The 27,637-nt window shown below is 49.3% G+C and overlaps 9 protein-coding genes across 9 annotated transcripts; 5 read left to right on the top strand and 4 right to left on the bottom strand.

Annotated features, from left to right (window-relative positions):
- The first annotated feature begins 710 nt into the window (after positions 1 to 710).
- Positions 711 to 4,504, top strand: BO83DRAFT_379932 (putative C6 transcription factor). The gene is made up of 3 exons (XM_025531621.1): positions 711 to 1,068; positions 1,493 to 4,267; positions 4,343 to 4,504. Exons 1-2 carry the CDS (start codon positions 991 to 993, stop codon positions 4,058 to 4,060), a joined length of 2,646 nt encoding a protein of 881 aa, XP_025386551.1. The 5' UTR covers positions 711 to 990; the 3' UTR covers positions 4,061 to 4,267; positions 4,343 to 4,504.
- A 1,355-nt stretch (positions 4,505 to 5,859) lies between these two features.
- On the bottom strand, positions 5,860 to 7,879 carry BO83DRAFT_73277 (protein phosphatase regulator REG1). The gene is made up of 2 exons (XM_025537561.1): positions 7,122 to 7,879; positions 5,860 to 7,065 (listed from the first exon to the last, which is right to left on the bottom strand). Exons 1-2 carry the CDS (start codon positions 7,736 to 7,738, stop codon positions 5,976 to 5,978), a joined length of 1,707 nt encoding a protein of 568 aa, XP_025386552.1. The 5' UTR covers positions 7,739 to 7,879; the 3' UTR covers positions 5,860 to 5,975.
- A 3,432-nt stretch (positions 7,880 to 11,311) lies between these two features.
- On the top strand, positions 11,312 to 11,692 carry BO83DRAFT_73320 (uncharacterized protein). Its single transcript, XM_025537562.1, has one exon. The coding sequence runs from the start codon at positions 11,427 to 11,429 to the stop codon at positions 11,643 to 11,645; it is 219 nt and encodes a 72-aa protein (XP_025386553.1). The 5' UTR covers positions 11,312 to 11,426; the 3' UTR covers positions 11,646 to 11,692.
- Positions 11,693 to 13,732: 2,040 nt separating this feature from the next.
- Positions 13,733 to 14,903, top strand: tma22 (putative RNA binding protein Tma22). Its single transcript, XM_025531622.1, has 4 exons — positions 13,733 to 13,906; positions 14,003 to 14,022; positions 14,191 to 14,278; positions 14,367 to 14,903. Exons 1-4 carry the CDS (start codon positions 13,843 to 13,845, stop codon positions 14,786 to 14,788), a joined length of 594 nt encoding a protein of 197 aa, XP_025386554.1. The 5' UTR covers positions 13,733 to 13,842; the 3' UTR covers positions 14,789 to 14,903.
- On the bottom strand, positions 14,804 to 16,459 carry BO83DRAFT_438869 (uncharacterized protein). Its single transcript, XM_025536134.1, has 2 exons — positions 15,746 to 16,459; positions 14,804 to 15,689 (listed from the first exon to the last, which is right to left on the bottom strand). The coding sequence occupies exons 1-2, from the start codon at positions 16,351 to 16,353 to the stop codon at positions 14,963 to 14,965; spliced, it is 1,335 nt and encodes a 444-aa protein (XP_025386555.1). The 5' UTR covers positions 16,354 to 16,459; the 3' UTR covers positions 14,804 to 14,962.
- A 342-nt stretch (positions 16,460 to 16,801) lies between these two features.
- BO83DRAFT_379936 (CGR1 family protein) lies at positions 16,802 to 17,652 on the bottom strand. The gene is made up of 3 exons (XM_025531623.1): positions 17,478 to 17,652; positions 17,249 to 17,394; positions 16,802 to 17,185 (listed from the first exon to the last, which is right to left on the bottom strand). Exons 1-3 carry the CDS (start codon positions 17,527 to 17,529, stop codon positions 17,045 to 17,047), a joined length of 339 nt encoding a protein of 112 aa, XP_025386556.1. The 5' UTR covers positions 17,530 to 17,652; the 3' UTR covers positions 16,802 to 17,044.
- Positions 17,653 to 18,212: 560 nt separating this feature from the next.
- Positions 18,213 to 19,273, top strand: amcA (putative mitochondrial ornithine carrier protein AmcA/Ort1; the record flags this gene model as incomplete). The annotated part of the gene is made up of 2 exons (XM_025527686.1): positions 18,213 to 18,323; positions 18,395 to 19,273. The coding sequence occupies 2 exons, from the start codon at positions 18,213 to 18,215 to the stop codon at positions 19,271 to 19,273; spliced, it is 990 nt and encodes a 329-aa protein (XP_025386557.1).
- Positions 19,274 to 20,050: 777 nt separating this feature from the next.
- BO83DRAFT_316525 (cytidine deaminase) lies at positions 20,051 to 20,914 on the top strand (the record flags this gene model as incomplete). The annotated part of the gene is made up of 4 exons (XM_025527663.1): positions 20,051 to 20,135; positions 20,210 to 20,343; positions 20,485 to 20,570; positions 20,797 to 20,914. The coding sequence occupies 4 exons, from the start codon at positions 20,051 to 20,053 to the stop codon at positions 20,912 to 20,914; spliced, it is 423 nt and encodes a 140-aa protein (XP_025386558.1).
- A 730-nt stretch (positions 20,915 to 21,644) lies between these two features.
- Positions 21,645 to 26,562, bottom strand: BO83DRAFT_418619 (vacuolar protein sorting/targeting protein 10). The gene is made up of 2 exons (XM_025534825.1): positions 22,586 to 26,562; positions 21,645 to 22,497 (listed from the first exon to the last, which is right to left on the bottom strand). The coding sequence occupies exons 1-2, from the start codon at positions 26,395 to 26,397 to the stop codon at positions 21,858 to 21,860; spliced, it is 4,452 nt and encodes a 1,483-aa protein (XP_025386559.1). The 5' UTR covers positions 26,398 to 26,562; the 3' UTR covers positions 21,645 to 21,857.
- Between the last annotated feature and the right edge of the window lie 1,075 nt (positions 26,563 to 27,637).

Genomic DNA, 27,637 nt, shown 5'->3' on the forward strand with positions numbered 1-27,637 from the left:
TTTTCTTACTGTATTAGGAATAGAAAAAAGAATGTTTGTTTTCATCTTATGTGGTCTATTATCATTTATCATTATTAACTTTTTTTCCTTTAGCATTGAATTCTGGAAAATCGTTGCAGCTGCCAATCTCAGTCCCGACGGAACCCAAAACTCACCCGGAAAAAGGCGACTAAACCCAACCATCATCCACTAAGTAACTCACTAAAGACAGAGTAAACTAGTAGTCAAGTTTTTTGAACTGTTTTATTTCATTTATTATTCTTGTTTTTATTTTTTCCAATTTTTTGCTCATCCCGAAGTTTTTGCCCCGATCTTTCCCTTCCCCCTCCTTCTCCCGTCCCTTGTACTTTCCCCCGTTGCGGTCCCTTCAACTTGCAGCTCGTAGAGTACTTTTTTTTCTCTCCTTCTTCTTTTACACTTTCCCGGATCCCTTTCTAAACTTGGTTGCCTCAGGATGGGTCTGGGCCGATGCACAACTCCATATTGGATTGGATGGACCAAGGAGATTCAACAGCGAGACCCTGAGGTGGCTGTGGTAGCAATCATCCATCTTTAGAACTCATTGGATTCTTGCGTAATACTACTTGCCATCGTTTTTCTTGACAAGTTCTTTTCCGATTGCGTCTGGGGGACCCGAGGGTCTTGTTTTATAACAGACGGGCATGCACTGCGGGATAACCTTTTCGGCTTGCTCCAATCCCTCCGCCACGGTCCCTTTCTCGGCTTGCCTGGCGACTACTACTACTTACTTACCTATCACTATTAACCTTCCCAGGTTACTTGAACTTTACACTTCCTATTCCTATTATTCCCTACTAAACTGAACTGAAAACCGCCTTTTCCGTCACGCCTTTTTTACCTTCCCCCTTCTGGTCGGTGTCGTTTCTGGGAGGCCCGACCACCTTTCGCTCGCTACCTTCTTCTCTTCTTTCCTCTCTTTTTCCTGCTTTCATGACATGCCATATCTTTTTAATTAATTAACCCTCTCCCATGGACGAGGGTTCCGATTCTAAAGCCCCTCGACGGAAGAGGGTGTCGAGAGCCTGTGATCGCTGTCGAAGTAAAAAGGTCAGTTAGAATCAATCAATCAATCAATTAATTAATACCTTTTCTTTGGCTTCTCTGCTTCTTCCCTCTCCCCACATATTTTATAGATTTTTCCCTTCCTTTCTCCATCTCCATCTGGCTCTTGCTTTTAGCCCGATCGGTGCAATTCAACCCCGAACTGCAGGTGGTTTTTCATTCTGTACTCGATCATGTTCGGGGCGGCGTTCTTGCGTCACGTCACGTACTTGCCCGTTTTCGGTGCTTGTTATCACCTCGGAGCTGCAGCTCAGCTGCCCACTGCCGTTTCAATTGGGCCATCTACTCGCCTTCTTTCCTACTTCCTCAACTCAACATCCTGGATCTGCTTGCCCCTTCAGTTTCTATCTACTCCTCCACCATGTCATTAATTCTCACCCTCCATGCTGACAATGACCTCCATCTTTAGGACAAGTGCGATGGACTACGTCCCGCTTGTTCGGCCTGCCAGGCTTCAGGCCAGACCTGCTCATATGATCCCCATGCCAAGAAGCGCGGGTTACCAGAGGGCTATGTTCGTGGCCTGGAGAAGCTCTGGGCCTTATCCATCTGCAATATCGATGGCTTCGAAGACACAATGCTAACTCTACTGGGGACCACCGCCGAATCAGCTGGTCGGAGACAGAAGCTCATGTCCTTATGGACGGATGATGGCGCGTCAGAGACACTGCATGAATCTTGGAAAACCAGTCGCCTATATGGGGCGCTCGAGAAGATGCTGTCTAACTCTGAGCCAGTCACGGAGAGCTCAGGAAAGCGCTCTCGGGAGGACCATGATGACGGCACCGAAAGTGAATGGGGATTCCGCATCGACCGTAGTTCGACTCCTCTCGCTCATGATGCTCCGCGTGTTGTTGAGCCTTCCACCTCTCCCCATGCTAAAAGGCCCCGGCTGGCCGCTCCCACAGACAGCAGAATCACGTCGTATACCGCCAGCGCTACGAATGCCCTACAATTACCCCCGCAGACCTCGCAGTTGTTGGACGTCTATTTCGCAGTCACTCACTCCTGGTTCCCAATCGTCGCAAAACACAACATCTTACGAGCATCGTACCTGTATGCAAGCGCGCCGCTATCTGTCGCAAAAATGGCCCCAGGTTCGGGCGACCACGCCGCATTGTGGGCCTTGCTCAGTTATACCATTTCGCAATCTCGGGTTAACCCGCAGGACGGGGCGTTGGAAGCACTTTCGAAAACCAAGGAGTATTACTCGGTAGCTCGGAGCTTGATCCCTTCTGAAACGGAGCGGTTCGAGCTTGGACATGTGCAGGCACTGTTGCTGCTGACGTTGGTGAACATCGGCCTGGAGGACTGGACTGCTGCCTGGCTGTTGAGTGGCCAGGCTGTTCGCATGGCCATTTCGATGGACCTTGGAGCCTTCATGGACGTTCGACGATCGGACGAGTTGAGGCAAGGCAAGGCGGTTTTCCTTGGGTGTTTCGTGATTGACTCGTTGCTTTCGTTTCGTTTGTCGAGGAGACCGTGCATGCATCCTCGTGATCTCACCATGGTCGGGCTGTTGGAAGAAGATGGCTTGGAAGAGTGGAACTCATGGTCGGATGTCTTGCCACCTACGGGGGCTGGACAAGGAAAGAGCCCTCCTCGACGGGGTCCGCTGCTCGCTCTAAGCTGCTTCAATCGACTAGTCGAATTAGCCGGTGTACTGAATAAGATTGCTCGCGACTCCACGGCTGGACCAAACGCACCCTTATTTGCACAACAACTAGTCATGGAGCTTAAGCAATGGGATGATCGTCTTCCTCTTGGATGTCGCTTGATTGGCCCAGAAAGTATCTATCCGGAACGACACTCGGCCTTGCTCCCGCACCAGAGCTACCTTGGCCTGACATATGTGGCTACGCTTCTATGGCTTTATCTGCGCATTGCGCCTCAGGAGCTTGGGCTGCATCGCTCTCAACGGCCGGCTATCGAAGGAGCCAAGAAACTCCTTTATAGAGCTCTTCCAATGGTGTCCCAGCACCTTGATAACTTTCAGGTTTGCGGTTTGCCGCCGATATTCGAGCTTTCTTTGCGCACTATCGCCGAACAAGCGTTCACTCTGCGCAATAAGATCGAATCCGACATGTTCCCTTTCGGACGGTGGACTGAAGCGCTCCTTCAGCGAACCACGGAGCTTAGTTCAACTTGGCCAGTGTATCGCTCATTGTCTGCTTCCATCGATCACTGGTACCGTTCTAAAGATCTCCCCGGAAACCCTGCTCTATCCTATCAACCACCAGACGCAGGATCAGCACCCGGAATGGCTAGCGGTATGACCAGTACTGCACTACCCCCTGGGTCTGTGGCAACATCGGCGGCAGGGTATCCGAACATAATGGGTGAGCCTACGATGAACCCTCCCATGAGAAGGACTGCACCTGGAATGGGGGATTCCGATTATACATCTGCCATTATGGGCATCACTATCCCGGTGGACGGACAGTACATGACGCCAAAAGATCCCACGGTGGAAAATCCTGATTTATCCATGATGGACGTGTCCTTCCAACAAACCTTGGACGGGCGAACGGCACACATGGACAAGTCCGAGCCTGCTGCTGCTCTGAATGCAGCATTACCGCGGGGCCCGCGCCCCCATCCGTCTACACCCGACTCTGGCGTGTCGAGTTCGATGATGTCGGTCACCGGCCCGGGCGTTATACACGAACGTTCTGTACCTTCCGGGGATAGGAGCTCGGATACGACAGAGCGTATCGGGTCAACCGGCGACATTGACGCCATCTTCAAGGATCTTGCATATCTCGACACCACAGAGTGGGCTAACAATCGCGAGGCTGCGCTGAAGGATTTCGGATTTATTGACGAGAGTACATTCCAGGCTTTCTGCCATGACCCAGACCGACTCGCTGGGACTCAGCCGTTGGTACATCCCCCGTCGATTGCCGACATTTGGCCGCCACCGGGCTTTTTCCCGGAGACGTTTCGTGACACTACGGAAGATGTGATGGAGGGTTGAGTGGCCGTTTTTTCATTTCTTCACATCTTGCTTTTGACCAAGCAGAGGTCGAAGGGACCTTCATAGGGACTTATTCCTATTTCCGATGTATATGGAGAACTTTCACGAATCTTCTGTTTACCGCTATGTATGATGGTGGTGCTATCAACGCACGCATCACCCTTTTTTTTTTACCATCTCTCTTGTCTCTTGTTGATGATACCCAATGTAAGTAACACATTACAAAGAAGACCAAAGTCGACTAGCAAATTTCAATCATGATGCTAATAGTCCTCGTTACAGTCCAGAAAACCTCGAATGCAACAGGGAGTTAGGATTTTAGGTATCTAGGAGTTGGTTATTGCTATTGGTGCATGCATATACATCGTCGCAAACCCTGATATTGAGGGTCTGTGGCTCGTGAGCCCACGTTTACAATAATATGGTCTCATTTAACCATCGTTCAACATTCTCCACTACCCCTGAATACGCTCAACCTCCGAGTTGAGCCAGCCAGCCAGCCCACTTCTAGCCGTCCTGACGTAACATTGAGCACGACGTGATCCGGCTTCAGACCCGCTTGGTTCAAACTAAAAAGCACGGTCTTCCTTGCATCCGTGCCCAGTAGATATCTAGTAGCTACTCCGTAGTAGAAAAGTAGCAAAGTAGCTTGGTAGTATGCACTAATCCCCACCAACGATTAGGCACCGATGCTTATTCCCTTATAGCACCTCCTGCTATTAATCAATCCACCGCGACCCAGCCAACCACTTGTCTCATTCTACAAAGTAGTTACATACATTATTAGTTGACTAATTACCTCTTTCCATGATTCAATCCTTGCTCTCATTCCATCTTCTAGTCCAAATTCGCAGGTTTATGCTGCACTCCTTTCCTATCTTACCGGCCCCCTCCCCCACCTTCCAAGCAAATTACACAGTAAACCTGTTTGTTTGCCTTCTTTCACCTCTCTTCCGATTGGTACTTGGTAATAGTTGGTGTTGTTCATTTCCAATTGAGGTTACTTGCAAAAAGTGCCTTGCTTTCTATAGGCTCAAGCTTCAAGTTTTCTCCTAGAGACGGAAAAGAGGTACCTGATTCTCACGGAGACGAACTACTTGTAGTAAAGTAGTTGAACAGGTGTGATCACTACCCTTTTTGTTTTATTTCTGTTCATATGCATATTTTAAACCTTTATTGCTCGAATATGGTAGTCTGAGAGTTGTGTCTATAAGTTGGTGTCTTTGATGCGGGTGCAGGTTGGTAAGTAGGCACCAGTCTTTGTTTGGTAGCAAAGGTAGTGAAACTGGTACCTGTGTCTGCGTGAGCATGAGCTGGTAGGTAGCTATGGTTTTAAGGTTGTGGTAGCATACTTGGTGGTTATTGGCGGAACTACTAAATGGAGTTGAGTGAGAATTGTGTTAGTCCAATATGTATGGAAGGATATTCTGGGGTGTAACATGTCGTACACTACTATAATGGAATTTCATCTGCTGTATGTTGGATCATCATATGTCTCATTGGGTCATAATAAGTCAATGCTACCTCGCGTGGTGATATCCGGGGGTAAAAGAAAAATAAGATGCAGGAAATTAAAGCCGTCATGACAGCCAGCCCATCGAGAAACGCCCCCAGGCAGAACCCAAAACCAAACATGAACTACGCCAAAACATGATCCGGAAATCCCAGCTTCCTCCAGGCACATACAGCCCCACGGAAGATGGGAAAAGAAAATAGAAAGATCCCTCCTTTAACCCCTTTTATCGTCGACCAGCAGCCAGCAACAATAATTGGTGAAAGCTCAGAACGCCGCAACCCGTCTTCCTGGTCGTTTATTGTATGAGAAAGATGCATGAGAAATTGATGGCTAGAAAATTAGGTGCATTAAGTCGTAAAGCCCGCTCTGCGACCTTGTGGATGCTCCACGGGGAGGGAATCACCGCCTCCAGCCGACGTTCCATATCACATGTGCAATGTCCTTGGCTGTGTTTACGGTGTCTGCCACACGGTCAAAAATGCTCGCACTCAATGGTTCGTCGTCTTCGTTGGGTGTCATTCCCTCCGGAGACATCGAATGGAAGTAGTAATCGAGCTCCTCATCATCTTCTGGATTCACAAACCAGGGACGGCTTAGACTTCCTAGGCCATATGAGTTGCGGCTTGGCTCCCAGTCGAATTCCACATCATTCTCTTCTTCGTCGAGAAGGAAATTAGCAGATGGCGTGTTATTCCTGCCAGATCGTGCGTTTTTCCGCGTCGACTTCTCGGCTCCGGACGAAGTAGGCAACGTAGAATTCGAGAAGTAGCTGGACCACCGATCCATTATTGAGGATGCTGGTGATTCTGATGTGGTTTTTCCGTTCCCACAGGCATCCCCTCGGCAATCTGGCAGATCATCCGCATGGTCCGAAGCATCCCATCGGTACTTGAGTGTGGTAGAAGGAAGCGGGGCAATGGTTTTGTTTTCACCAGTAACGCTACCACGAGGCGTACCTTTGTCGCTGAGCGACGAGTCAGAATGAATGTGTTTCATCATAACGATACCATCCTCTGATGACTCATCCCCGACATAAGCAGGCCAGCCATCGTCTTCCTCTTTCGCCTCAACAGCAATACATTGCACCACCTCGTTGTTGAAGTGAATATGCCGTCGTTCGCTAGGGGTGGCCGACGTTGACGTATTGGTGGCGGTACCCTTAGCAGTACCCCCCACGGGAGTGGTGGATGACTTGCTAAGCATATGTCCAAACTCCGAGGAGGCCCTCTGTAATGGGGGACGGTTACGGTTAATCTCGGCCTCCTGTGCTTTTAAAATGGCTCCCGCATGTTGCAAGAGCGTGTGCTGGGACAGAGAACGCTGCAAGATAGTCTCAGAAGCCGTTCTCTTCTTCAAAATTGGTTTCCTATCCGGGTACAAGGTCGGTGTCTCCAAACGGCTGGGAGGAGGAGAGCCATTGAATGCTTTCTCCCGCTTATTGCACGTCTTTAAGGGTCCGTACAACCACGTCACATCGCAGTCCTTCAGCCTATTGGGAGTGTTAGCAAAAAGCCAAAGCTTAAGGGACTCTGTCCGAAAACTGACCAGTTGAGGGCTTCTGGCGATACTGTACCCAGGTTGAGTTTCAACTTAGCCCACGTCCTCCACGAGGCATTCTCTAGCCTTTTCCCATTTTCATATATGTTCCTCCGGGCGACGACGTAACGCCATGACGCCCAAATATCCTCCTGTCTCCATTCATGAGATAGATAATCCACGTGCCTCGATGGCTCATCCTCGATTGTACTATCATCAGCAGCCGGTGCCTGCGTCAGGCGTGAGAAGTCCGCCGAGGAGTCCACAGACACATCACTGAGGGCTTCAGGCTCCTTCTGTGCGAATTGGCTGGAATCGTACGACGGCAGGACCAACTCGTCATCATCATGGCCCTCACTCATAAGAGATAGACTGCTCAGAGTCGCAGGCGTGGGAGGGAGATTCCCCACAGCTGTAATAGTGAAATCCGGGGATGGAGACGCTGACCGCGACGGGGAGGACACTACAGCATCAGAACGATCCTTGCGATGATATGCGGGCAGATTAAATTTGGCTGTGGCGACATTGGGCTCTTCGAGGAAGTAGGTTTGGGTGATTGGACTTCGCAAAGGGTCCGGAGAAAAGCGTGATCGCCCCTCGTTCGAGGCGGGAAGTATGGCCGTCATCCTAGCAGCTCAATCAGGTACATAAGGGCAGTCTGCGAATGGAATGGCCGTTGCAAGGGCTGGAGTTGAAGCAGAAAAGGTGGAACAATTGATTGAGATGGAATGTTTCGTCTCCAATGGAAAGGCGCAAGAGGCGTCGAGGAAAGGCCCGCTATCTAGGAATGGCGACAAAGTGCTGAGATCATGGCACAGTATGGGGTAGGCCAGAGTAGGATTTGATCTTGATTGGCAGCATATATGAAGGGGCAGCTAAGGCGTGTTATAGGGCGAGAGAGCTAGTAAGATGTATCTTGAGGAGCCATCAAGGTGTCAGGGAGTGAGTGATATGCGAGAGTTATTAACGGCTCCAAACAAGCCCCTCGGAGGGGGGTGGAGAAGGCCTTTTGCTCGGTCGCACGAAAGGATCGGAAACTTGGATGGGGTCGAAGCTAGATTAAGATGAAAGGTCGGGAATAAACCAGCGTGTGTATGGGAGTCGCAGGGTGAAAGGCAAGAGTCGTAAAGTAACGTTGACGGGAAGCGGCGGGAAACCGGAAATACCTCTCTCTCTCTCTTCTTTTGCGAGTTGCGAGTTTAGTGATAGTGGCGAGTGGAGATGCGATAATGCACGGGGGGGTTCGACCGTTGAATCTTCTTTTTTTTTTCGGTATTATTATTATTTATCTTTTAATTTTCGTTTTGATAAAAAGAAAAACTCTTAATTCTTCCCAGGTACTAGACCAGGATCTAAAGAGTCTAGATACCCGATGGTAGGGGGGCCAAGGGGGGAGGAAGCGTTGATGTCGCGCGGATCAAGTGAGGTTTGGTAGATAAACCAACGAGAAGGATCAGAGACGCAGGGTACCGCGTCGATGGCTTGGCGGAAGGAGGATTTGTTGGAGAATTGATTACGATTGACGTACGCGCGGGTTAAGAAAGAAGTACGAAGATATTTCCCACCCCCCTCTTCCCCCCTCTCCTTCGTATCAAGCAGTGCACAGTACCTAGGAACGGGTACCTCCCAAGGAGGGCATCAAACAAGGTTGAACCAGCACAGAAGAATCTGTTCGGTGCTTTTTTCGATCTTGTTTGCCACCAAAGAAACCAAATGCTCGCAAAGTGAATCATGACGACGGTACCTCGAATGGACAACCGGCCGGGTGGAGACGAAGCAGTTGCGCTAAGACATGTTGGTCTAGTCTCCAGCAACTTTTACTCTTTCCTGTCTAGTGCATCTATTCTGGTTCATTGCTGATTGGTCGGCACTGAAATGGTGTAACTCTCGTGGTGCATGGGTGTGGGTCACATTAAGCATTTTGCAGCCCGCCATTGGCTCTAATTGAGGTGGGGTTAGACCAGTCTTGACACCCGAACATCGTCGGACGATCCAGAGCCAGCCTCATGAAGCAATGTCCTTTCGGACTTACTGAAGGTTTTACCAGTCGTCCATAGTACAGTCTCCCTCGTATTATCTACTATATATCCATACTGAGCTGCCTAGCTAGCTAAATTACTACCTTGCTATCAGGAACCGAGCTATGTATCCTAGATAAAGCCTCCGATCTATACCTTAGCCGCATACCAATCATCCATCGACAGACTTTACGTCTGCGACCGGAGTCTAGAAGGACTCCGAAACCCCCAAGACGCACTAATTATGCACTGTAGTGAGGTCTCTTCCTAACATCCGGTTTGGAGCTGTGCGGGAGGGACGTGCGATAAATTACTTACTAACTGGACTAGACGGGGCATGGCAGCTAGCGTGAACATCATCATAATCTCATTCCCAGGCCAGAAACACGGAGCAGAGTAGTCAGGGATTCAGTTTGTTTCCTCCCTTAGCGAAACCCCTCCCCGATGCGTCGAGTATCAGACCCACCGGCTTTTCATTCCCGCAGTATCCCTTGGGAGAGAGAATGATGTGATATTGATAAGGAGAAGCAGAACAAAGAACCCGAGAGTTTGTCGGTCACTCCTCCTTCCTGTTTGGATTTCTGGGGAAACCTCCGCACGGTCTGTTGAAGTCCAGATCCCAGATCCTCGGCAAGCCAATGCGCGACCGTTGCTTCGTTCATTCCGGGGCACCCGCAAAGCAGGAGAAGATCCATTTCCCCCTTCTCCTCCCGATGAATGACCGATCCACCCAGAACTGTATCTACTCTTTATCTACTAATCATAATCTTCACATTAGAAGCCATCCTCTTCACAGATTACAGTTATACAAATGTATACTGCTTTACTTTGCAAATTGAGGAGTGCCCTGTAGCTGCCCTCCGGGAGGTAACATGTCCAAGTTCCCAGCCGACAAGTACGTAGTCTCGGGATAACACGGGATGCTGGAAGCTTCCGGATAGTCGTGTCATCTTGCCGATTACTACCTTCTTCTATTGTCTTAACGGATGCACGGATGTTTTGGTGCGGTTGCTTTGCATACGCTTTGAACGAGCACTGCGCACCTACCACGCTGACAGTAATGTTTGTTCTCCCAATTGTAGTTCAATTTCCAGTTTCAAGTTAGTGCCCTGTACTACCACTGTCCGACCAGTGCCACTATATCTCTAGAGGACAAAGTGGATGCTCTTGCTAACCACCTTGACACGTTAAGCCCAGTCCGGTAGGTCACTCCTCTGTCATATGTATGTTTGCTCTCTCGAAGCATAGTAGGACACGGACTTGACTAGACTAAACTAAGTAGATAGCTAGGCTGCTATTAGAGTGAGGGCTGGACAAAACACTAAGCATGCAGGTCTCTCCTGTCTGCGGCGGAGCACGTGGATCCGAGCGTCTGGCATAAACGTTCACCGGAGCTATTGCTATTATACGGGTTTTGTCTTGGGCAATCTATGTCTTCGTTCCCTTCATCTTACCATCTTCGATAAGTTTTGGAAGGAATAGGGAAGTTTTCTAAGCCTAGTGATTCATGAAGTCATGCTGGTCTTCCTTTCAATTGGCTTGCTTATCAGGGCCACGAGAAGCTTCGGATCTAAATGTCGCTGAATGCTGACTGACAAAACGCCAGAGCTAACTAACTCATTGGATGGCCAAAGTACTTCCTTTCTCGCGTCAACCTCTCAGGAGTCAGGACAACGTCCACTGGGGTCCGTTGATCCGCCCTTAGTGCCCGTTTCCGGACACTCAAAATGTGCACTAGGAATATCTACAAGACTAGCTACCGTCTTGTTTCCAGACACTCGTCCGCAGCCTCCTTCTGACTAGCGTCCCAGCCATGTCCGTTCCTATCTGCGCATCTCCCCTGTGGGGTGGTCGAACGTGCAAGCGAACAGCCCCTCATCTCTCAAAATCAAGTGGGGGTGAAACAATCTTGTAATCAAGATTGGCGTCAAAAGAAACCCGTACGGCGGCTCGATGCATGTCAGACAACTGATGGCTAGGATAGTAGATCGTGGTACGTACGTCGTGAGCGCAAGGACCTTCCCACGAGGGGTATTTTTACGTTTCTCTTTGGTCAACCGCCGCATGCGGTACTCAGCGATCAAGCAACAATTAGCCACGCTTGCATATGGGACATGTTGGACCCCCTAGTACTACTGCATAAGACCGTCCCTCGTTGTCCGCATGCCATCATCTACGTCCGTTACGATTGGCTAGACATCCTTGTCCTACTCATCATGGACCTTTGTGTTCCATCTTCCCCTTATCAACACTTACGTCGCTTGAGAACCTTAAAGAGCTGACAGGCCCAATCTAGATGATGGAGATTGGCTTGGACCCAGGGAACCAAACTGGAGGGATCAAATCGCCTATCAGGGCCTATCAGGGCCTATCAGAACAGCTATATTTAGGCCAATACTCACAGGAGGAGCCACGGACAACCCCGACTATCCAACACCAACCGGAAAGATACGTTCAGGCCAGGCCGCCGTCGATCATTCTAGCCCGCTTTCAAACGCGGGGGTCCCATACATAGGCGAAACCTAGCGATCTCCTATCCCCCCAGGTCTGCTTCCGTATGCTTTCGCTTTCTTTTGTTCTCACACGTAAAGGCAGCTTTACAGCAGAAATTATTTCAACGTGACATTTAGCTCGTCGGGTGCGCTGCCCCGGGGGTTTCTCGGACGCGAGACTGGCGTAACCGAAGCGATATACCTACTCTGTGAAGGCGCTGATGGGATTAGCGACGAGGCAATTTCACTGACGTGTCTTGAAAGCAGCCGGTGCCCGTGCACCCGCATGGCCCTGGTATGACTGTCGGGCCCTTTCGTGGGCTCCGATGCTACTGGATTGGCCGCAACTGCTCATTGGAAGAGGATATGAGGGGCAGGGTGCCAAACCGATTGGGCCCGTTAGCTCATTACTTGACAGACGGTCTGATCTATCTGGCCCTGCGCAAACCTCACTAGTTCTTCGCTAAGTCGGAGAGACAGCGTCTAGCTACGGACGAAGTGACTTTGCTCGCGCGGATTGCCATCCTGCTGGATAACCAAATACGCTAGCGACTGTTAGGTTTAGGTTTAAATCTCTGCGGCATCTCGGTGGTCTAGAACGAGGAGCAACGGAGCATTAGTCTCAGTATCAGGCAAGTAAATTTCGTGCCCGCTAGCATTCGCTTGGTGTGCGAGCATCTTAGCTATGGCGCACTGTATGTCGACTGTCACGCCGGTCAGCCTTCGACGCTGCTTCTCACCAGGGCACTAATACGCCATACATTTTGTTTCGGTTTGGCATACATTGCTTCTCTGCTCCGCTCTCCTTTACTTCATTATCTTAAGCTGACATGATGGAATGATACGTGAGGTGGCGTCTGCAATCACACGCTCGTCATATTACAATATGCTTGACGCGGGAAAAAATGGTAAACGCCACTACCGGTTCGCTCACAATTTGCTTGACTGAATTGCCTTTCGAGACCTGGCCTCTGCAGGCCCGCAGTATGAAACGCGGCAAAATCAGCCACTCTAATCTTCCATTCCAACAATTGACGGAAATGTGGCCATGCCAAGTCACTCATGCATAAACTATGCCGGCCAGTCCGGCCTCACGGAGCTCTTCGATCACCAATCGTCGTCCAGATACGAAGCATGTCTTCAGATCAAGTCCCTGCTTTGTTATCTGCATGCGTGTGCGTTAACATCGCTTTGCTTTGCCTTCGACTTTTCCCAATACACATTGTTTGCCTCTTACATTTGAGTATATTGGAATTAGACGCCGCATGCCCGAAGGCTGAAGTGTGTCGTCCTTGAAGGTCTATCGTGTTTTCGACTGCTCAAAGGTTGCATGCAGCCACTTCAGTGGCGTTAACATCGAGCGTCATGACAGGGGGTATGTTTGCTTGACGGCTCTTGATCGCCACTGTCAGTTTCCAATTCATACCTAGTTGGTGCACGATAGAGTTGACGGGATGGACAACTTCAACCCGTGTGGCAAAACATCATGCAAAAAAAATGCCAGGTTCAACTGACTGCAGCTTCTAGACTGGCCTAACATAGCAAGCCCAAGAGGTACTCGCTTACGATATGAGCGTACACATACCCTCCTCCCCCCCTCTGCTACAGCGCGTGAACTAGAATATCTCAAGAATAGCTTACCAACCGAACCATCCAAAAGCATTCAATGAGTCCAGTCCTCATACAGACATCACATTAGACAATAACAGAAGATTCTAGCCAGAGAATAATGCATCATAACCAGCTTCAAATCTTCCACTACGAGGCATAACATACCAGGATCCCGCCAGCCCAGCAAATTAGTATAGTAGCCATGATACCAAAATGTACCCAACGCAACTCTGCTCCCAAATAAACGGAAGCAATAATCATATCCTCCCATATTCCATCTTATTCAATAACCCACACAACAAAACCAAACCTAAGCCTTCTTCACACGATATGAACATGGCATAAATCACATGACAGATAGATAACATCGATAGGTAACTACCCAAAACAGCCTAGCTTCAAAAACCAAACCGCAACCCAGCGGGAAATACGTACATCCAGACCCGACCCCGCGCTCATTCAGAGGGCGGTCGACAGCGGCGGCGGGAGGGGCCCTACCTAATACCGCGCGAACGAGATTTTGTGTCCAGATATATCGATCCATAATATCTTGAATCTCTACCCTTCATACCTCTATACGTCTATTTTTATATCCCTGGATATATCACAATGGCCGAAGTCGCCCAATCGGTTCCTGCTGAATCGCAGGCTAAGCATGTTGCTTACTGTGGAGGTAAGTCGTCTCTTCTTTTGTCTCTGCTATCGCTTTGGTAGTGATGTTTTAAAGAGAGAAGATCTATTAGCTAACTGAATCTTCTACTATGGATAGTTTGCACATTGCCTCCGGAGGTACGCATACATAGACACACCCCATGCAGTCGAACCCAAGCTTCTCGTCTTCGTCTTCGAGAACAAACACCCCCTCCCCCACCTCTGCTCGTTCCGGCATTATATTATCTATACCACCCAAAAGGGCGTGTGGGGCAGCCAGCTAACATTAATTTCGAAATCGATTAGTACTGTGAATTCGGCGGCACGGCCAAGAAATGCGAGGACTGGTTGAAGGAAGCCCATCCGGACATGTACCAGTCGTTATATTCTGAGGGTTCGTTATTTTTTTTTCTCCCCCCTTCGCCCACCTCCCGGGTCTTTGAGATCAGTCGACTAACTTGCGACCTATTTGTGCTATGCAGAAGCCCTCAACTCCAACCTCGCTACATTGTCGGTATCGGCTCGGGAGCGCGCAGCTAAGGATGCGGCGAAGAAGGAGGCCAAGGCTGCTGCGGCTGAGGCGCGCGATGCTGAGCGGAAGGCGGCGTCCAAGGTACAGATTAAGCGGGTTGAGCGGAACAAGCGGAAACATGTTACCGTTATCACGGGCTTGGATATATATGGGTTGGAGAATAAGAAGATCGCCAAGGACCTGGGCAAGAAGTTTGCTACTGGCTCTTCGATGACTAGGTCTGCGGGTGGTACTGAGGAGATTACCGTGCAGGGTGATGTGAGTGAGGATGTTAAGGAATGGCTGCTCGAGGTGTACGGGAAGGAGATCCCGGAGGCCAATATTGAGCTCATCGAGGATAAGAAGAAGAAGAAGGCGGCCGAAGCGCCCTGAGGTATAGTTGACGGGACTATGAATGCATAATGTACAAAAATGCTATGCTGGGGGGACACTATGGGTATCATGACATTATTTATGGTTTACATATTAGATCAACAGAGATACGACAGTCTCGAGGCTGGCCTTGAAAGTTGTCCTGAGTCTCGGAAATAGAAAGATCCAGCGCGCTCATAGCTCGTCAAATATTGTCAGTGGGTCTGGATGAGTAGTCCTGACATTAGTATCATCTCTAGTAGCCGTGGCTACGACGGGAACTGATCCCCCAGAGGGCCGATTATGATGACGAGAAGGGAGATTCCGCAGAGATCGTGGCCATGCTTCCCTCGGGCTATCTGAGACTGCTTCATGACCATTCTCTGGTGGTAGAGCATGCGACGAGTTTGTTAGAAACAATGCTTGCGAAGGTAATCCAGAAGGGTCTGCACTCGTCGTAGTCGGCCAATTTTGTATCGCAATAGCGAGAAGAACTGCGAGCACGCCAGCTACCACCACAGTCCAGAAGATCCGAAGGCGCCGGTTAACTCGTGACTGCCATTCTAGTTCTTTCTTGTCCCAACGATCAATTTCATGGCGCATTGCCTCGAGTCGACTGTTAAGACCCTCGGCCCTCTGTCGCCCCGTCTTCATGCGATCTTCCAATGTCTTAATCCTCTCTAATTGGGGTTGAAACTCTTTCAATTCCCCCATCTGTTTCCGGATTTCCTTATCCAAGCCCGATGTCTCCCGCTGGAAGTCGTCAAAAAGGGCAGAAGTAGAACTAGAAAGCTCCTGGAATGATGCGATGGTCGAATTCAATGCGGCAATCTTCTCCAGAAGGTTGTAGTACGTATAATCCAGTCTACGGGTGATATCCGTTGCAAGGGTCCCGATCATTGACAGGGCAGACCGTAAATATCTATCATCAAACCAGTCAAAACCATCCCAAATGCGAACGGACAACAATCGACTTACTCCTCCCCTTGTTTTCTCTTACTCTTCACTTGCTCCAGGTCTTCCATCGAGCGTATCTCTTGACGCCTAATGGGACCAAGTTTGTTGCTCGGGTCAATGACATCAAGTAAACTGCCCTTTCGGCTCCCACTACCCAAGGCTGCGGTGGAGTCCGAGCTCCAGCGCGACCAGGTTGTCTCCTGCGTTATGGGTCTAAGCAAACCATCGTCGGTATCGTTATCCTTTTCCTTGCTACCAGACCATGTTGGCAGAAGACCTCGAGAACCAGCGGACGAGGCGAGGTTGTTCATTCTTCGGGGAAACCGAAAGTCGCCGGATTTACTGTGCTTGTGCTTGTGCTTCGAGCGAGATTTAGACTTAACGCGATTTGGACGGGGAGCGTCGAAGGTTAGAAGTTGGTGGTGATGCTTCTCTCCAGTCAGACCGGGAGGTTGAGATACTTCGCGACCATGGTGATTCTGGCCGAGTTGAAGACTTCCGCTATAGTCGCTGGTGGCACTGGAGGGCTGCAAGCTGGGTGGTGGTGCTGGTTTCTGGCTTCCGGCGGCTCCAGAGCCATGGGCCGGTGGGTAAGACGCGGACAGCTGTTTGGACGGTTGGGAAACCATGGCGGGCAGGAAGGATCCAGGTCAGTGAACCCTCTCCACTTTCCTTAGCACGCCCTGACCCGGATAACACTGCTCAACGCGTTGGTCAACCTGGGCGGTTTGTTTCTGAAGATGTTTTTCCATCGGTCGTACGACTCGCTAGCAGAGGTGAAACACAACGTGGTTGAACGTGATGCCAAGCGCTGATCCATGCGCTGGCCCCTGATCCCGCAAAGGATCAGCAGGACTCGGAATAGATACTTCCATTGGGATTTGACTACTCCAAGCCTTCTGATGTATGAAAGTAAGGACAGTCTGCGCTTTCCCTTTGACGTGTAAAGTAACACGGCTTTTCTGTACATTATTGTGATGTGTTGTCATGGATAGGTCAGGAACCATGTAGATAATTCGGTGTATCTATTGTAGTATATACTATTCTGAAAGGTTGATTTCTAACTCCACGGTCGCCAGCGAACTCCACTTGTCATGAAACAGTAGCCATCAATCGGCCGTAATTCCCAAACCCGGCAAGAAAGGAAACATGGTGTAAAGGTGAATGATACAAAGTTTACGGCGTGGGGGTACATCAGCCACCACTCGAACGAGATGTAGACGGGTTAGTGATCAACAGACAAGGCGAAATAATAAAAGGTAGAAAAAGAAATGAAGCTGGGAGTATAAGGAAGGAAAGAAGGACCAGAGCCGACGGCAATCAAGAGTTCAGCAACTTGTTGCGCTTTTCGCGGCGCTTCAGGCGCTCGACTCGCTTGCGGTGCATTTTCTCGGCCATCTTCTCATAACGTTCCTTCTCCTCCTTAGCGGCTCGACGATCCTTGATTCTTTGGATATGCGCCTAGGTGATTGTCAGCAAGATTAACAATCTCTTTTGTAAGACATGTCATAGGCTGAATCCCACCTGTCTCTCTGCCTCCTTTTCTTCCTTCAACTCTTTCTCGTGTTCCTTCACGGCTTCATGGTGCTTTCGTGCTTCCAGTCGCTTAGCGTAGGAGGTCATGCCCGAAGTAGGGCGGAACGGCTTCTTGGTATCATGCCAGTTTTTTCCTGCGGGTCCGAGAAGCGAAAGGCATTAGCAACAGTTATTTTCGAAGGCCAGGGAAAAAAAAGTGGGGTAGCTAATTTCATACCATTTTTCCGCATGCCCTTGATGGGGGCAGCAGCTGAAGGTGCGGAGGACATGATCGGACCGAGAGTAGGCAGAGCCAAACGAGCCGTTCGACCAAAAGGGGGGGTTGTGTTGGGATGTGAAAGAAGAGAGTAAAAGAAAAGAGAGATTCCAGACGGGATGATGATGGAATTCTCTTAGCTCTCCGCTGCCCTCTTTTTTTTTTCGGGGCCTCCGAGTTTTGAGGAAAAAGTTATCTTAGACCGATCAGATAACCGGATCTCGGCAGAAGTGGTGCGCCGGGCCCCGTCTGGCATGGAATTGAGGGATTTGTCGGCGAGAAGTTTGACGGATCACACTCAACTAGTTGCAGCACTCGCCGCAATCAGCCAACCGCCGCGAGGTCTACGCACCCCACCCATCGCTCACATCCCGACTTCCCCTGCCCCCTTGGCCTTTTGGGCTCGTGTTCCGCTTTACTGGCAAGCGATGTTCGCTCTCTCTTAATTTATCGCGCGTGGTTCGGGCACACCTCCAAGCAAAACCCCTCGTCGAGTCACCACACCGCCCCATCACTCTGAAAGTCTTTAAATACCCTTTAGACCGTTCTCTCCCTCGAACAGCTCGCGAAACTACAATGCTCTCTCGATAAGACTTGTCTATCCTTTTACCCCCCACTGTGTCTCTCTCCTTGCATACACCCGTCAAAGTCGTGTCGTGTAACCCGAGCTCGACTGCTCATTCAACCTTTTCCCTGATGGCGGCCGCCGAACATGCGATAGCAATCAATGATGATATTTCAATGGAGTTGCCTACACTTCCGCCCAACCAGGGCCTTGAGGCCTTTAAAGATATCGTGTTTGGGTCGGTGAGTTATTAACCGTCGTCGTGCCCAACCCTTGTGGACCTGAACATGATACTGACGTTTGACCCCACTAGGCTGCAGGAATGGCAGGCAAAGTGATCGAGTACCCTTTCGATACAGTCAAAGTGCGGCTCCAATCTCAACCGGATCATCTTCCTCTCAGATACAAAGGCCCCTTGGATTGTTTCCGTCAATCCTTCCAAGCAGATGGCCTACGCGGGCTCTACCGGGGCATTAGCGCTCCCATGGCAGGTGCTGCCATTGAGAACAGCTGCTTGTTCTTCAGCTACCGTCTGATCCAGGATATATTGAAGGCCACTGTCTACTCCCCTGCCGATGACCTCCCTTTCTCGGCACTGGTGTTCAGCGGCGCTGCGTCGGGATCTATTACCTCCCTTGCACTTACCCCGGTTGAGCTTATCAAGTGCAAGATGCAAGTCCCTGTTACGGCGTCTGGCGGAACCCCCCCTGGTCCATTGACTCTGATAGCCACTGTCTTCCGTCAAGATGGTCTCCTTGGCTTTTGGCGCGGACAGTTGGGAACACTTATTCGCGAGACTGGTGGCGGCGCTGCATGGTTCGGTGGCTATGAGGGGGTATCTGCACTGTTCCGCGCATACCGTGCCCCATCTGCAGAGCTCAAGGAAGATGGAACATTCTCTGATTCCATTCCTATCTACCAGAAGATGATTGCAGGTGCCGCAGCAGGCGTCAGCTACAATTTTCTCTTCTATCCTGCCGATACGATCAAATCGCGCATGCAAACAGAGGATGTTACGCGAGGAGCATACAACGGCAAACGACAGACATTCTGGGGAGTTGCAAAAGCCTTGTGGAGACAGCAAGGACTAAAAGCTTTGTATCGAGGCTGTGGCATTACCTGCGCTCGATCTGCCCCCAGCTCCGCCTTCATCTTCACCGTCTATGAGGGACTACGGAATCATTTTGCCTGATTCTCAGCTTCCTTCTACCCCACATTCTCTTTTCTTTTCTAGCTCTTGCCCTATATCTTTCTACTCTCTCGTATCCCGATTCTTCATTTCTTTCCCCTCCGACGTTCGTCGGATGCTTCTTGTTTATACACTTTCCGGTTGAGGCGCTTTCGTATGATACCTACAGTCATGTTCCGAGTTAGATTCCAACATCTTCTTTTGAGACCATCAATCTGGTATTGGTGCGAAGAAGAAAATGGAGTGTTGATCTATTTACAATTCTCTTTTTGTTTGCTGTCCATTATTATTTCATGCTTATGAATCTTATATATTTTCGTCTTGTTGGAATTTTTTTCTCTATTTTATTGTTGATATAGAGGTGTGTGCGGGGATTCCGAAAAGGCAATTGGCGATTACTTTAGTGATGACATCATGGATAATATCGGGTGGGAGTCGATACAACCTTGAAACACAGGCAGCCGAGGTTACAGAAAAGCATCTAGATTAGATAAAAATTGAAGATTTAATATAGATAATTCTTGGTTATCCGTGTTATCAACATTATCGTGAGTCACACTGAGACAAGTCAATCCTTACGATAAGAGAGGGGTTGTGGAAACATGAACAACAACCACAACGGGCGTTTCTTCCGGTCCAGATGACCTCTTCCCCGCGCAGTAACTACTACTACTACTACATCCATCCGTATATCTATCTACCCGCTACCTGTAAACTTCGTTTGACTTTTCATTCTTGGGAATAAACCCATCCAGCCATCAAGCTAGACAAGGAGAAAACATGGTCCACGCTGCCGACCACCTCTCTGCCCAAGAGCTCGAAACGCTCTCCACCAAGGCCATCGCCGCCAAGGATACCGCATACTGTAAGTCCACCTGTCCCCTAACCCAAAAGCCGCCATGGCATATATCTAAAATCTAACTAATGCGACACCAACAGGCCCCTACTCAAAGTTCCGTGTTGGCGCATGCATTCTGACCGAGTCGGGTGAATTCGTCCAAGGCGCCAATGTTGAAAATGCCTCTTATCCCGTTGGAACTTGTGCGGAGCGAGTAGCGTTTGGAAATGCCATTGTAAGCTGTCAACTCTACACCTCTTTTTTTTTTCTTTTCAATTTCATCTCCGTGTCTACTTGCTGTACCTTGCACATGTCGAAAATGAACTGAAGAAAATCACTCATGCATTTTTGCTTACTTCGTCGGACTGCTTTGCAGGTGGCCGGGCATCGCAACTTCAAAGCCATTGCTGTCGCAAGTGACATCAAACCTCCCGCTTCGCCATGCGGCATGTGTAGACAGTTGTACGTACCCTCTCTGTCTCTCTCTGTCTCTCTATTCCCTGGCCCTGGTTTTCCGAGTTTTCGTGCTGTACCCGCAAATAGCTTGCGCGAAAAAAAGAAGGCAAGCAAATCAAAAATGATTGGCTACCCGGGGAGTTCTATAATTCCCTCATCACAATAATGCGACAACAACAAACCACGCACGTACGTACTTACTTGCTAACTAACAATGATTCGTATCTCTCAGTATGAGCGAATTTACCACCTCCGAATTCCCCATTTTTATGTACGACGGTGAGGGTAATTATACTCTTACTACAATGGGAGAGGTAATATATCTGACCAATCCATCCATTCTGTTCTGAATCAGTGGCTGACAACTGGTTTTGCTCGCATTGCAGCTCCTGCCGAACTCGTTTGGCCCGAGTGATTTCACTCATTGAGCATTGCATCATGTCACTATGTTTGATTTGCTTAATTATTCATTGGTTGCTATTGTGGAGTAAAGCAGGGTGACTGGCATGTGTAAGCGGGTGGGTGATTCTTCCTTTCATTTAAAGTCCTGTTTGTTGTTGCTGTTGCCTGTCGACGCTACTGTGCTCGGTGCATTCGTTGGAAGTCACCGCGGGAAACGGTGTTTGTGGTTGGTGGTTGGATTATCCAGGGTAGTTGGTTCCCGGGGGAGACAGATGATGATTATGATGCTGACCTACGCTCTCCTTATATTATGATTGAACATCCAAAATGTACGGTGCTGCTCTTTTGAAGCAAACGTACGCGTAGGACAAGGTAAATTAATATGCTCATGTGCATCGAAGGGGCTATCCAGGCTTCCATTATATACAGTCGCCTTCTAATTAGAGAGTCGTCGTAATCAGCACCTCTCATATGAGGGCAAGCAAGAATATTCAGGTTAAACTCTTACTTCTTTGAGGGGTCGATGTCTCACTTTGTACCATGACATGCAAGTTTTCGAAGTCCTTGCACGGCTTATGGGATAAAGCTGTCTCCGTCGATTATCATGTCATGCTACGTCTAAAATGTTATGGCTCGAGTTGTTTGGGCAGTTCCCGAATTGGTATGACTTCGTAAACTCCAGAGAATTGCAAGATACCCATTTAGCACTGATTCTACTTCACCTCTATGGCATGCACATTATATAGGCGATTAGAATAAGAAAAAATAAAGACGGGGGACGCAAAAAATGCGTACATAGAGACACATTTCAATACATGACGTTCTCATAATTAAACATAACCTCATGGGCCCGACACGGTTGACCGACAGATGTCAGGATGAGCCATATCATTACAGCTCTTCCTCTTCATCCGCTTCGAGATCTTCCACGCCAAGAAGCTCATCCTCGTCGTCAACAACACCAGTATAGTCGCCGCGCCTGGCGGCAAATGATCCGCGAGACGCATAAGGCCTTGAGTAACCCCGGTTGCGTCCTAGGCGCACATATCCACTCGCGCTTCGCCAAAGACTTGTAGCCAACAGTGGGAGCGCCTTGATGACGGCCACCGCACCCGCAATTATGGCGATTGGGACGGTGATGAGAAGAGAATCTCGCGAAAGCAGACCCTGGGAGGTACCAACATTCTCCCCGAGCCGAATCTGGCCAAACTTGCCGTCCCACCTAGTATAGCCATAATAACCGACAGCGCTTGCTACAGCAATAGGGATGACGATCGCGAAGAAAAGACCAACCCCGCTAATCCCATGCTTCTTCTTGTACTCTTCCTCTCTGTTGGGGCAAGGCTTGGAAACAATATGATCCATTTCACGTCCACCCTGACACGTTGATTGAGGGAGACGCCGATATCCTGAGGGTTCCCAGTATTCATATGCATCAGGGTCTTCTCTGCATACAGCCATGGTATCAGGAGGAGCGAGTCCTTGAACAAGAGCACAGCTGCCATCACTCTGGGGCTCGTAGTTATAGTCACTGCCTCCGAATCAGCAATTGTACCGGTTACAGGTAAGAAGTAGCGCTAATGAAAAACAAGGGAGGGCGGTTGACGAAGACTACTTACCATTCAAAATCAGCCCTCGTGCAGGGGCAGTTCTCTCCGATGCTGTGAACATGAGGCTCACGCCAGTCGTTCCAACATTGAGCTGACGGTTTCTTCCGATGATACTGCTCAACATGGCCAAACAGGCAATTATCGTCCTGGAACGGATGTTTTGGTTCCCAGAGGTAATAATCATGGCTCTCAGCTTTATTCTCGTCCAACTTGCACGAAGAGGAACGGAGCCCACTGAAGTCAACGCTTACTGTCGCGAGCTTATCTCGGTAATCCGATTTCAGCTCTTTGCCCCAGAGAAGAAAGCTCTTGGAAGTGTCGGATGGTACGGTGGAGATATCATCGATCTGCATCTCCACGTCTGAGAAGACAAATTCCGACCACGTGTCACCCTCGTCAAGACTGTAGTAAAGAGTTTTGGTGGGCTTCGACTCAGGCACGATTACAATCAAAGAGCCGGCATCACCAAACTCCCAGATGTACCTGCCCTTCTTGACCGACTTCCATGTGAAGCCAGCATCCCGGGTTATGAACGTATCGGCCTCGTCTTCGCCACCGAGGTGGTCACCAACATTGCCGACTCCGAGCATCAAGCCGATTGCTGAACTGGACGAAAAAGTGTCCCGCTCATCCCTGCGTTCTGTATAGCCGTGAAGGTGGAGCGAACAGCCAGGAACGCCTTCTCCTTCAACAGAACACCCAAAGTCCTTGCCCTCTGCATCCTTACTTGGGGGAGAAAGCAAGGTCCATTGCCCTCCATCGTTGTGGGTAATCATTGTCCTTAACTTTTTCGGCTCCCCGTTTGACAGCTTGTTCACGTTACTGACAACATTGGCAACTGCCACGCCTTCTATGCCTTGCATCTTCTCAAAGTCAACATACCCCCGGAAGTTTCGATTCACCGCACCAAGGCTGAGCACATAGGAAGTTCCGTTGCTATTACTCTTGATAATCGATCCGTACTCGGCCCCTTCCGAGTTACTTACTGTAACATGCAGGAAAACGGCGTGAGTAGAACTTTCCAGAACGGTATATGCCGTTTGGACAGGGACATTGACATTGGGAGGAAATTTTGCCTCCGCAAATGTCTTACCATCGACGCTGCTGCTCGCCACCAAAGAGTCGGGCTTTTCTGTATCTCTTGAAGCCACAACAATGAACTCGGACATAGTGGCATAGTTGATGACATCTCTGAAATGAACCTTCGAGTCTGAAAACCAGTTCTCACTGGATATCAGTTGTAGTCGGTTGTTCCTGTTCTCATTCTCGAACTGCTCGCAGAATATGAGGTTCGTGCTATCTTCACGGCCTTCCCTGCTTTCGAATTCACACTTTTGAACATAGCGTTGCAGCAGCTCCCAATTGTCCCCGCGGTTTTTACTAATGTAGGCGTTGGAGTGACAATCACCAGATCCGCAATCAACGGCCCCTGTCCAGATCAACCAGTCTTGGTACTGAGGATGGAACGTAAGGGTTGGAAGGCGTTCCTCAGTTGGAGGCGCTGGTGCATCGAAAGGCTTGAATGACTGGCCACGGTCAACAGTCCAAAAGCCTTCAGCACCGTCTGTCAAGAGGAAAGCACCATCACTGTTATATGGGTGAGGAACGATTCTGTTGATTGCTTCTCCTTTCAGTGGCTGCTTCCATGTCTTCCCATGATCATGTGATACATAGAGCGCACGTTCACTGGTGAGCATAACAATCGTCTCGTCATTACCAGAACTGCTTGACTGGCGTTCTAGGTAATAGTAAGCACTGAATTGCCTTGCGTCAAAGTATTGTTTTTCCACGCTGATCTCGCCAGATGTGGGCACATTGCCTGCATCCTTGCAATGCCACTCAATATCGTGATCCAAATTCTTGCCGCCATCACGGATGCAAGTGTCACCTGGTATCAGTCTCCAACCAGATGGTCCCATGAAGGTATCATCGGGGTTTTTGCACCCTTCTGGGGGCGTTGGCAGTAAGGCCGGGATACAACTCTTTCCGTCCTCGCTGCCTTTGAACTCACATTCGAAGTCTTCTGCCGTACATTTGCATGGTTCCATAATCGGCTGAGGATCTTTGAACTCCTCATCCACGAAGCAGTCAGCATTCGCCTTCCTGCGGCGGAAAAATTGTTTGTGACCCATCAAGCAGTCTGGCTCGCCATTTTCGTCTAATCTAGCTGGCCACTTCTCGAAGTCATCTTCTTCGCATTTCCGCTCATGCAATCCCTTGAAGTCAATGGAATAGACAATGTACCCGCTTTCCTCGTTTTGCTTGCCGACTAGTAGAAACCTTAGGCTCGTGGAGTCTGGTGTCGTAGTGACCATGGTAGGATATATTTTATGTTCAATCTCCACCGATTCCCATTCCTTGCCATGGTCAAGAGAAAAGCTAATCTTGTTGGATTTGCCCTTATCGCTGATTGCCATAACCACAGCTCCTTGGTCGCCAAATTCGTACTTATGCGGCCCGTCAAGAGCATGACGCCAGGTCACACCAGCATCATCTGAAATATAAAGATCGCCGTCGGTGTATTTCTGAAGGTGATCACCTGTATTGCCAATTCCCATGACTAATCCTGGTGCTGGACTGGAAAATACCCGGCCGATATTGGCGAAGGTAGTCACGGAATGTAGATGTAAACTCTTTTCACCAACCTTGAGAGGTTGGAAACTTCGCCCATCGTCGAAACTTATTCTACTGATGACCTTTTTCGCTTGCCCGGACTCAACCTCTTTTGGGTTTTTCACCGTATTGACCAAAACTATGCCTTGAATGCCAGCAATCTTTTCGAAATCGACGGTTCCTTCCATATCGCGATTGGTGTGTTCAATATTGCGGCTGAAGAATGTGCCGTTCGAATTGGAAGTGAATAGGACACCCATGTTGCTGGATGGGCTAGTCAGGACGTCTACCTGCAGGCTATAGTTGGTGCTCTCCAACATTGTATACGCGTCCTGCTCTACCCGATGCCCATCGAATTCGGCTCGGTGCCAGGTATTCGTATCCGTTGTCACAAACAAGGCAAGCTCTTCTGTTCCCTTGGATTTGACGGCGGCCACAATAAACTTCTTGACAGCGGCTGTGCTAATGACACCGGAGACAGGCCGGCCCTCATGTAAGTTCACCTCTGTGCCTTCGATGTTACTGACGAAGTAATCATCCGAGTATACCAAGCGGTTGGCGTGTCCAAAGGGCACCTTCAACCCAGGAACGACGCACAGTGATCTGTCCTTCAACTCCTGGTTCATATTCAAATCTTCAGCGAAGTGAGGGTGCCCAACTGCCCAGGAGCACCCTGCCGCACTCTCCCGCAGCAGCCTAACGGTCTTGAAATCATCAGTCGTGTAGTACGACCTCACAATGCAGAAAAACCCGGCACATTCTTCGCTTTGGTATATGACCTTACTCGAGTCCCAACCATGAAAAACAAGGGGCGGGTGCTGTAAGGCCGGCTGGTCGCCTATATCGAACGATCTCCACGTCTTGGCCTGATCCGTTGTGACCAAGTGATGTCCGTTAAAACCGAGAGCATAAGCCTTATTCTTGTCGAACGGGTGCTGTCGTATGAAAATCACTGGTTGTGCCACACTACCATCCTCGCTGCTAACCACGTCTTCCCAATCCTCCCCCCCGTTGAAAGACTGTTTGAAGTCTCCATTCTTCAGGCTCATAAGAACAGTTTCTGAGTCCTCGAAATAGAAGAGAGAAAAGGGTTCATGTTCAAGCTTGGTCGCCGTGACCTTCGGTTGATCGGATTTCTTCGCAGAGCTTTGCTGGGGAATAAGAGCCACCAAAAGGCAGCTCACCAGCACGAGCCATCGAAAGATCATGGCCGTGAAGTACAACACATTTGAAGGGCGTAAGAGCTGATAACCGGCAAATGTGGCCGGATGATTGCTTTGAATAGAAGATTCTGCTGAAAAACACAGTTGATGCAAATCAAGTATATTATGTATCCTTTGTGAATAGGTAGTCTGAGGCCGAGGACGTTCCGGTTGATGAGCAAGCAGGGAATAATGTCTCGGTGATCACTGCAGCTGCGTGGCCGCAGGGAAGCTCCCACAGTCACGTGGTCAGCATGCTTATCGCAGCACGTCTAGACCTCGGTTTCAGCCGGGCGCGCGCGCGCGCGCTTGACGTATGGAGTAGATGAACCCTGACCCAGAATTGGCCGGATCCGGGGTCTTCGAAAACGTTAATTCATTTCCTGGAACCATGCGACACTCGGCCACCATTCCTACACTATAATACAATATGAACTTACTTGGACCCATTTAGTGGCCTTCCTAATGTCACGGTATCTAAGCACCTTCTTTCTTCTAAACAAGTAATTGGTTGAAACCATCATAAGGTCCTAGCTTCTAGCGGTCCTCTTCTCACTTTGTATAAGGCAGGTCGTAGTTCCTAATTTGGGGAACAAGGTATAGCAAAGACTGTCATCGCAGCGATGATCTCCGAGTCTGCTGGTGCAACCAGAATTTAGCTTTCTGCCATATTCCGATCATATTCGAATACCAAAGTATAACTGATAAGGTTTCTCTTATGAGATGACATTTGTGCTATAGGGAACCATAAACTGCATACAGTCCGACAATCCCTAGTGACTCAATTCTAATATATATGTATATATTAAAATTTAGAACCGGGAAGGTCATTGCGCTTATTAGCACATGACTTTCCTGCCCTTTGATTATGGGGATGTGCTTATAGTGAGTCAATAACCCACTGTCTTGGCGTATAATTTAGGTTGTTACTGGCCTGTCACCAATACTATGTTAGGGTGCGAGACAGATCGCGCGCATCTCGTACAAGCAGGGTAATGGATATACCAAATCAATGTGGGATTACTGGTACAAGGAGGGTAAGTCTCATACATTAACGAGCATAACGAGCATAGATACGGAATACTTGAACCAATGTGGAGAAGCGATTGGCGGCGAGGCACAACAGTAATAGTATCTTTTACTATGCTAGTTGGTATAGGCGAGCAGTACCTTGCATCATTGTAACCCAGGGAAGGGCCACAGCAGCCTTAAATTTACATAAATAAGAGGATAGCCATACTCCAAT

The sequence above is a fragment of the Aspergillus eucalypticola genome, assembly GCF_003184535.1.
Source record: "Aspergillus eucalypticola CBS 122712 chromosome Unknown BO83scaffold_18, whole genome shotgun sequence".
Classification (NCBI taxonomy): Eukaryota; Fungi; Ascomycota; class Eurotiomycetes; order Eurotiales; family Aspergillaceae; genus Aspergillus; species Aspergillus eucalypticola.

Coding starts and splice junctions, on each gene's coding strand:
- BO83DRAFT_379932 (XM_025531621.1), top strand. CDS start 991: ATGGACGAGGGTTCCGATTCTAAAGCCCCTCGACGGAAGAGGGTGTCG. Junction 1,069..1,492: donor ATCGCTGTCGAAGTAAAAAG/GTCAGTTAGAAT, acceptor CTCCATCTTTAG/GACAAGTGCGATGGACTACG.
- BO83DRAFT_73277 (XM_025537561.1), bottom strand. CDS start 7,738: ATGACGGCCATACTTCCCGCCTCGAACGAGGGGCGATCACGCTTTTCT. Junction 7,066..7,121: donor TCGCCAGAAGCCCTCAACTG/GTCAGTTTTCGG, acceptor CACTCCCAATAG/GCTGAAGGACTGCGATGTGA.
- BO83DRAFT_73320 (XM_025537562.1), top strand. CDS start 11,427: ATGATGGAGATTGGCTTGGACCCAGGGAACCAAACTGGAGGGATCAAA.
- tma22 (XM_025531622.1), top strand. CDS start 13,843: ATGGCCGAAGTCGCCCAATCGGTTCCTGCTGAATCGCAGGCTAAGCAT. Junction 14,023..14,190: donor TTTGCACATTGCCTCCGGAG/GTACGCATACAT, acceptor GAAATCGATTAG/TACTGTGAATTCGGCGGCAC. Junction 14,279..14,366: donor CCAGTCGTTATATTCTGAGG/GTTCGTTATTTT, acceptor TGTGCTATGCAG/AAGCCCTCAACTCCAACCTC.
- BO83DRAFT_438869 (XM_025536134.1), bottom strand. CDS start 16,353: ATGGTTTCCCAACCGTCCAAACAGCTGTCCGCGTCTTACCCACCGGCC. Junction 15,690..15,745: donor AAGAGAAAACAAGGGGAGGA/GTAAGTCGATTG, acceptor GTTTGATGATAG/ATATTTACGGTCTGCCCTGT.
- BO83DRAFT_379936 (XM_025531623.1), bottom strand. CDS start 17,529: ATGTCCTCCGCACCTTCAGCTGCTGCCCCCATCAAGGGCATGCGGAAA. Junction 17,395..17,477: donor CAAGGGCATGCGGAAAAATG/GTATGAAATTAG, acceptor TCGGACCCGCAG/GAAAAAACTGGCATGATACC. Junction 17,186..17,248: donor AAAAGGAGGCAGAGAGACAG/GTGGGATTCAGC, acceptor ACAATCACCTAG/GCGCATATCCAAAGAATCAA.
- BO83DRAFT_418619 (XM_025534825.1), bottom strand. CDS start 26,397: ATGATCTTTCGATGGCTCGTGCTGGTGAGCTGCCTTTTGGTGGCTCTT. Junction 22,498..22,585: donor ACGAGGGCTGATTTTGAATG/GTAAGTAGTCTT, acceptor ATTCGGAGGCAG/TGACTATAACTACGAGCCCC.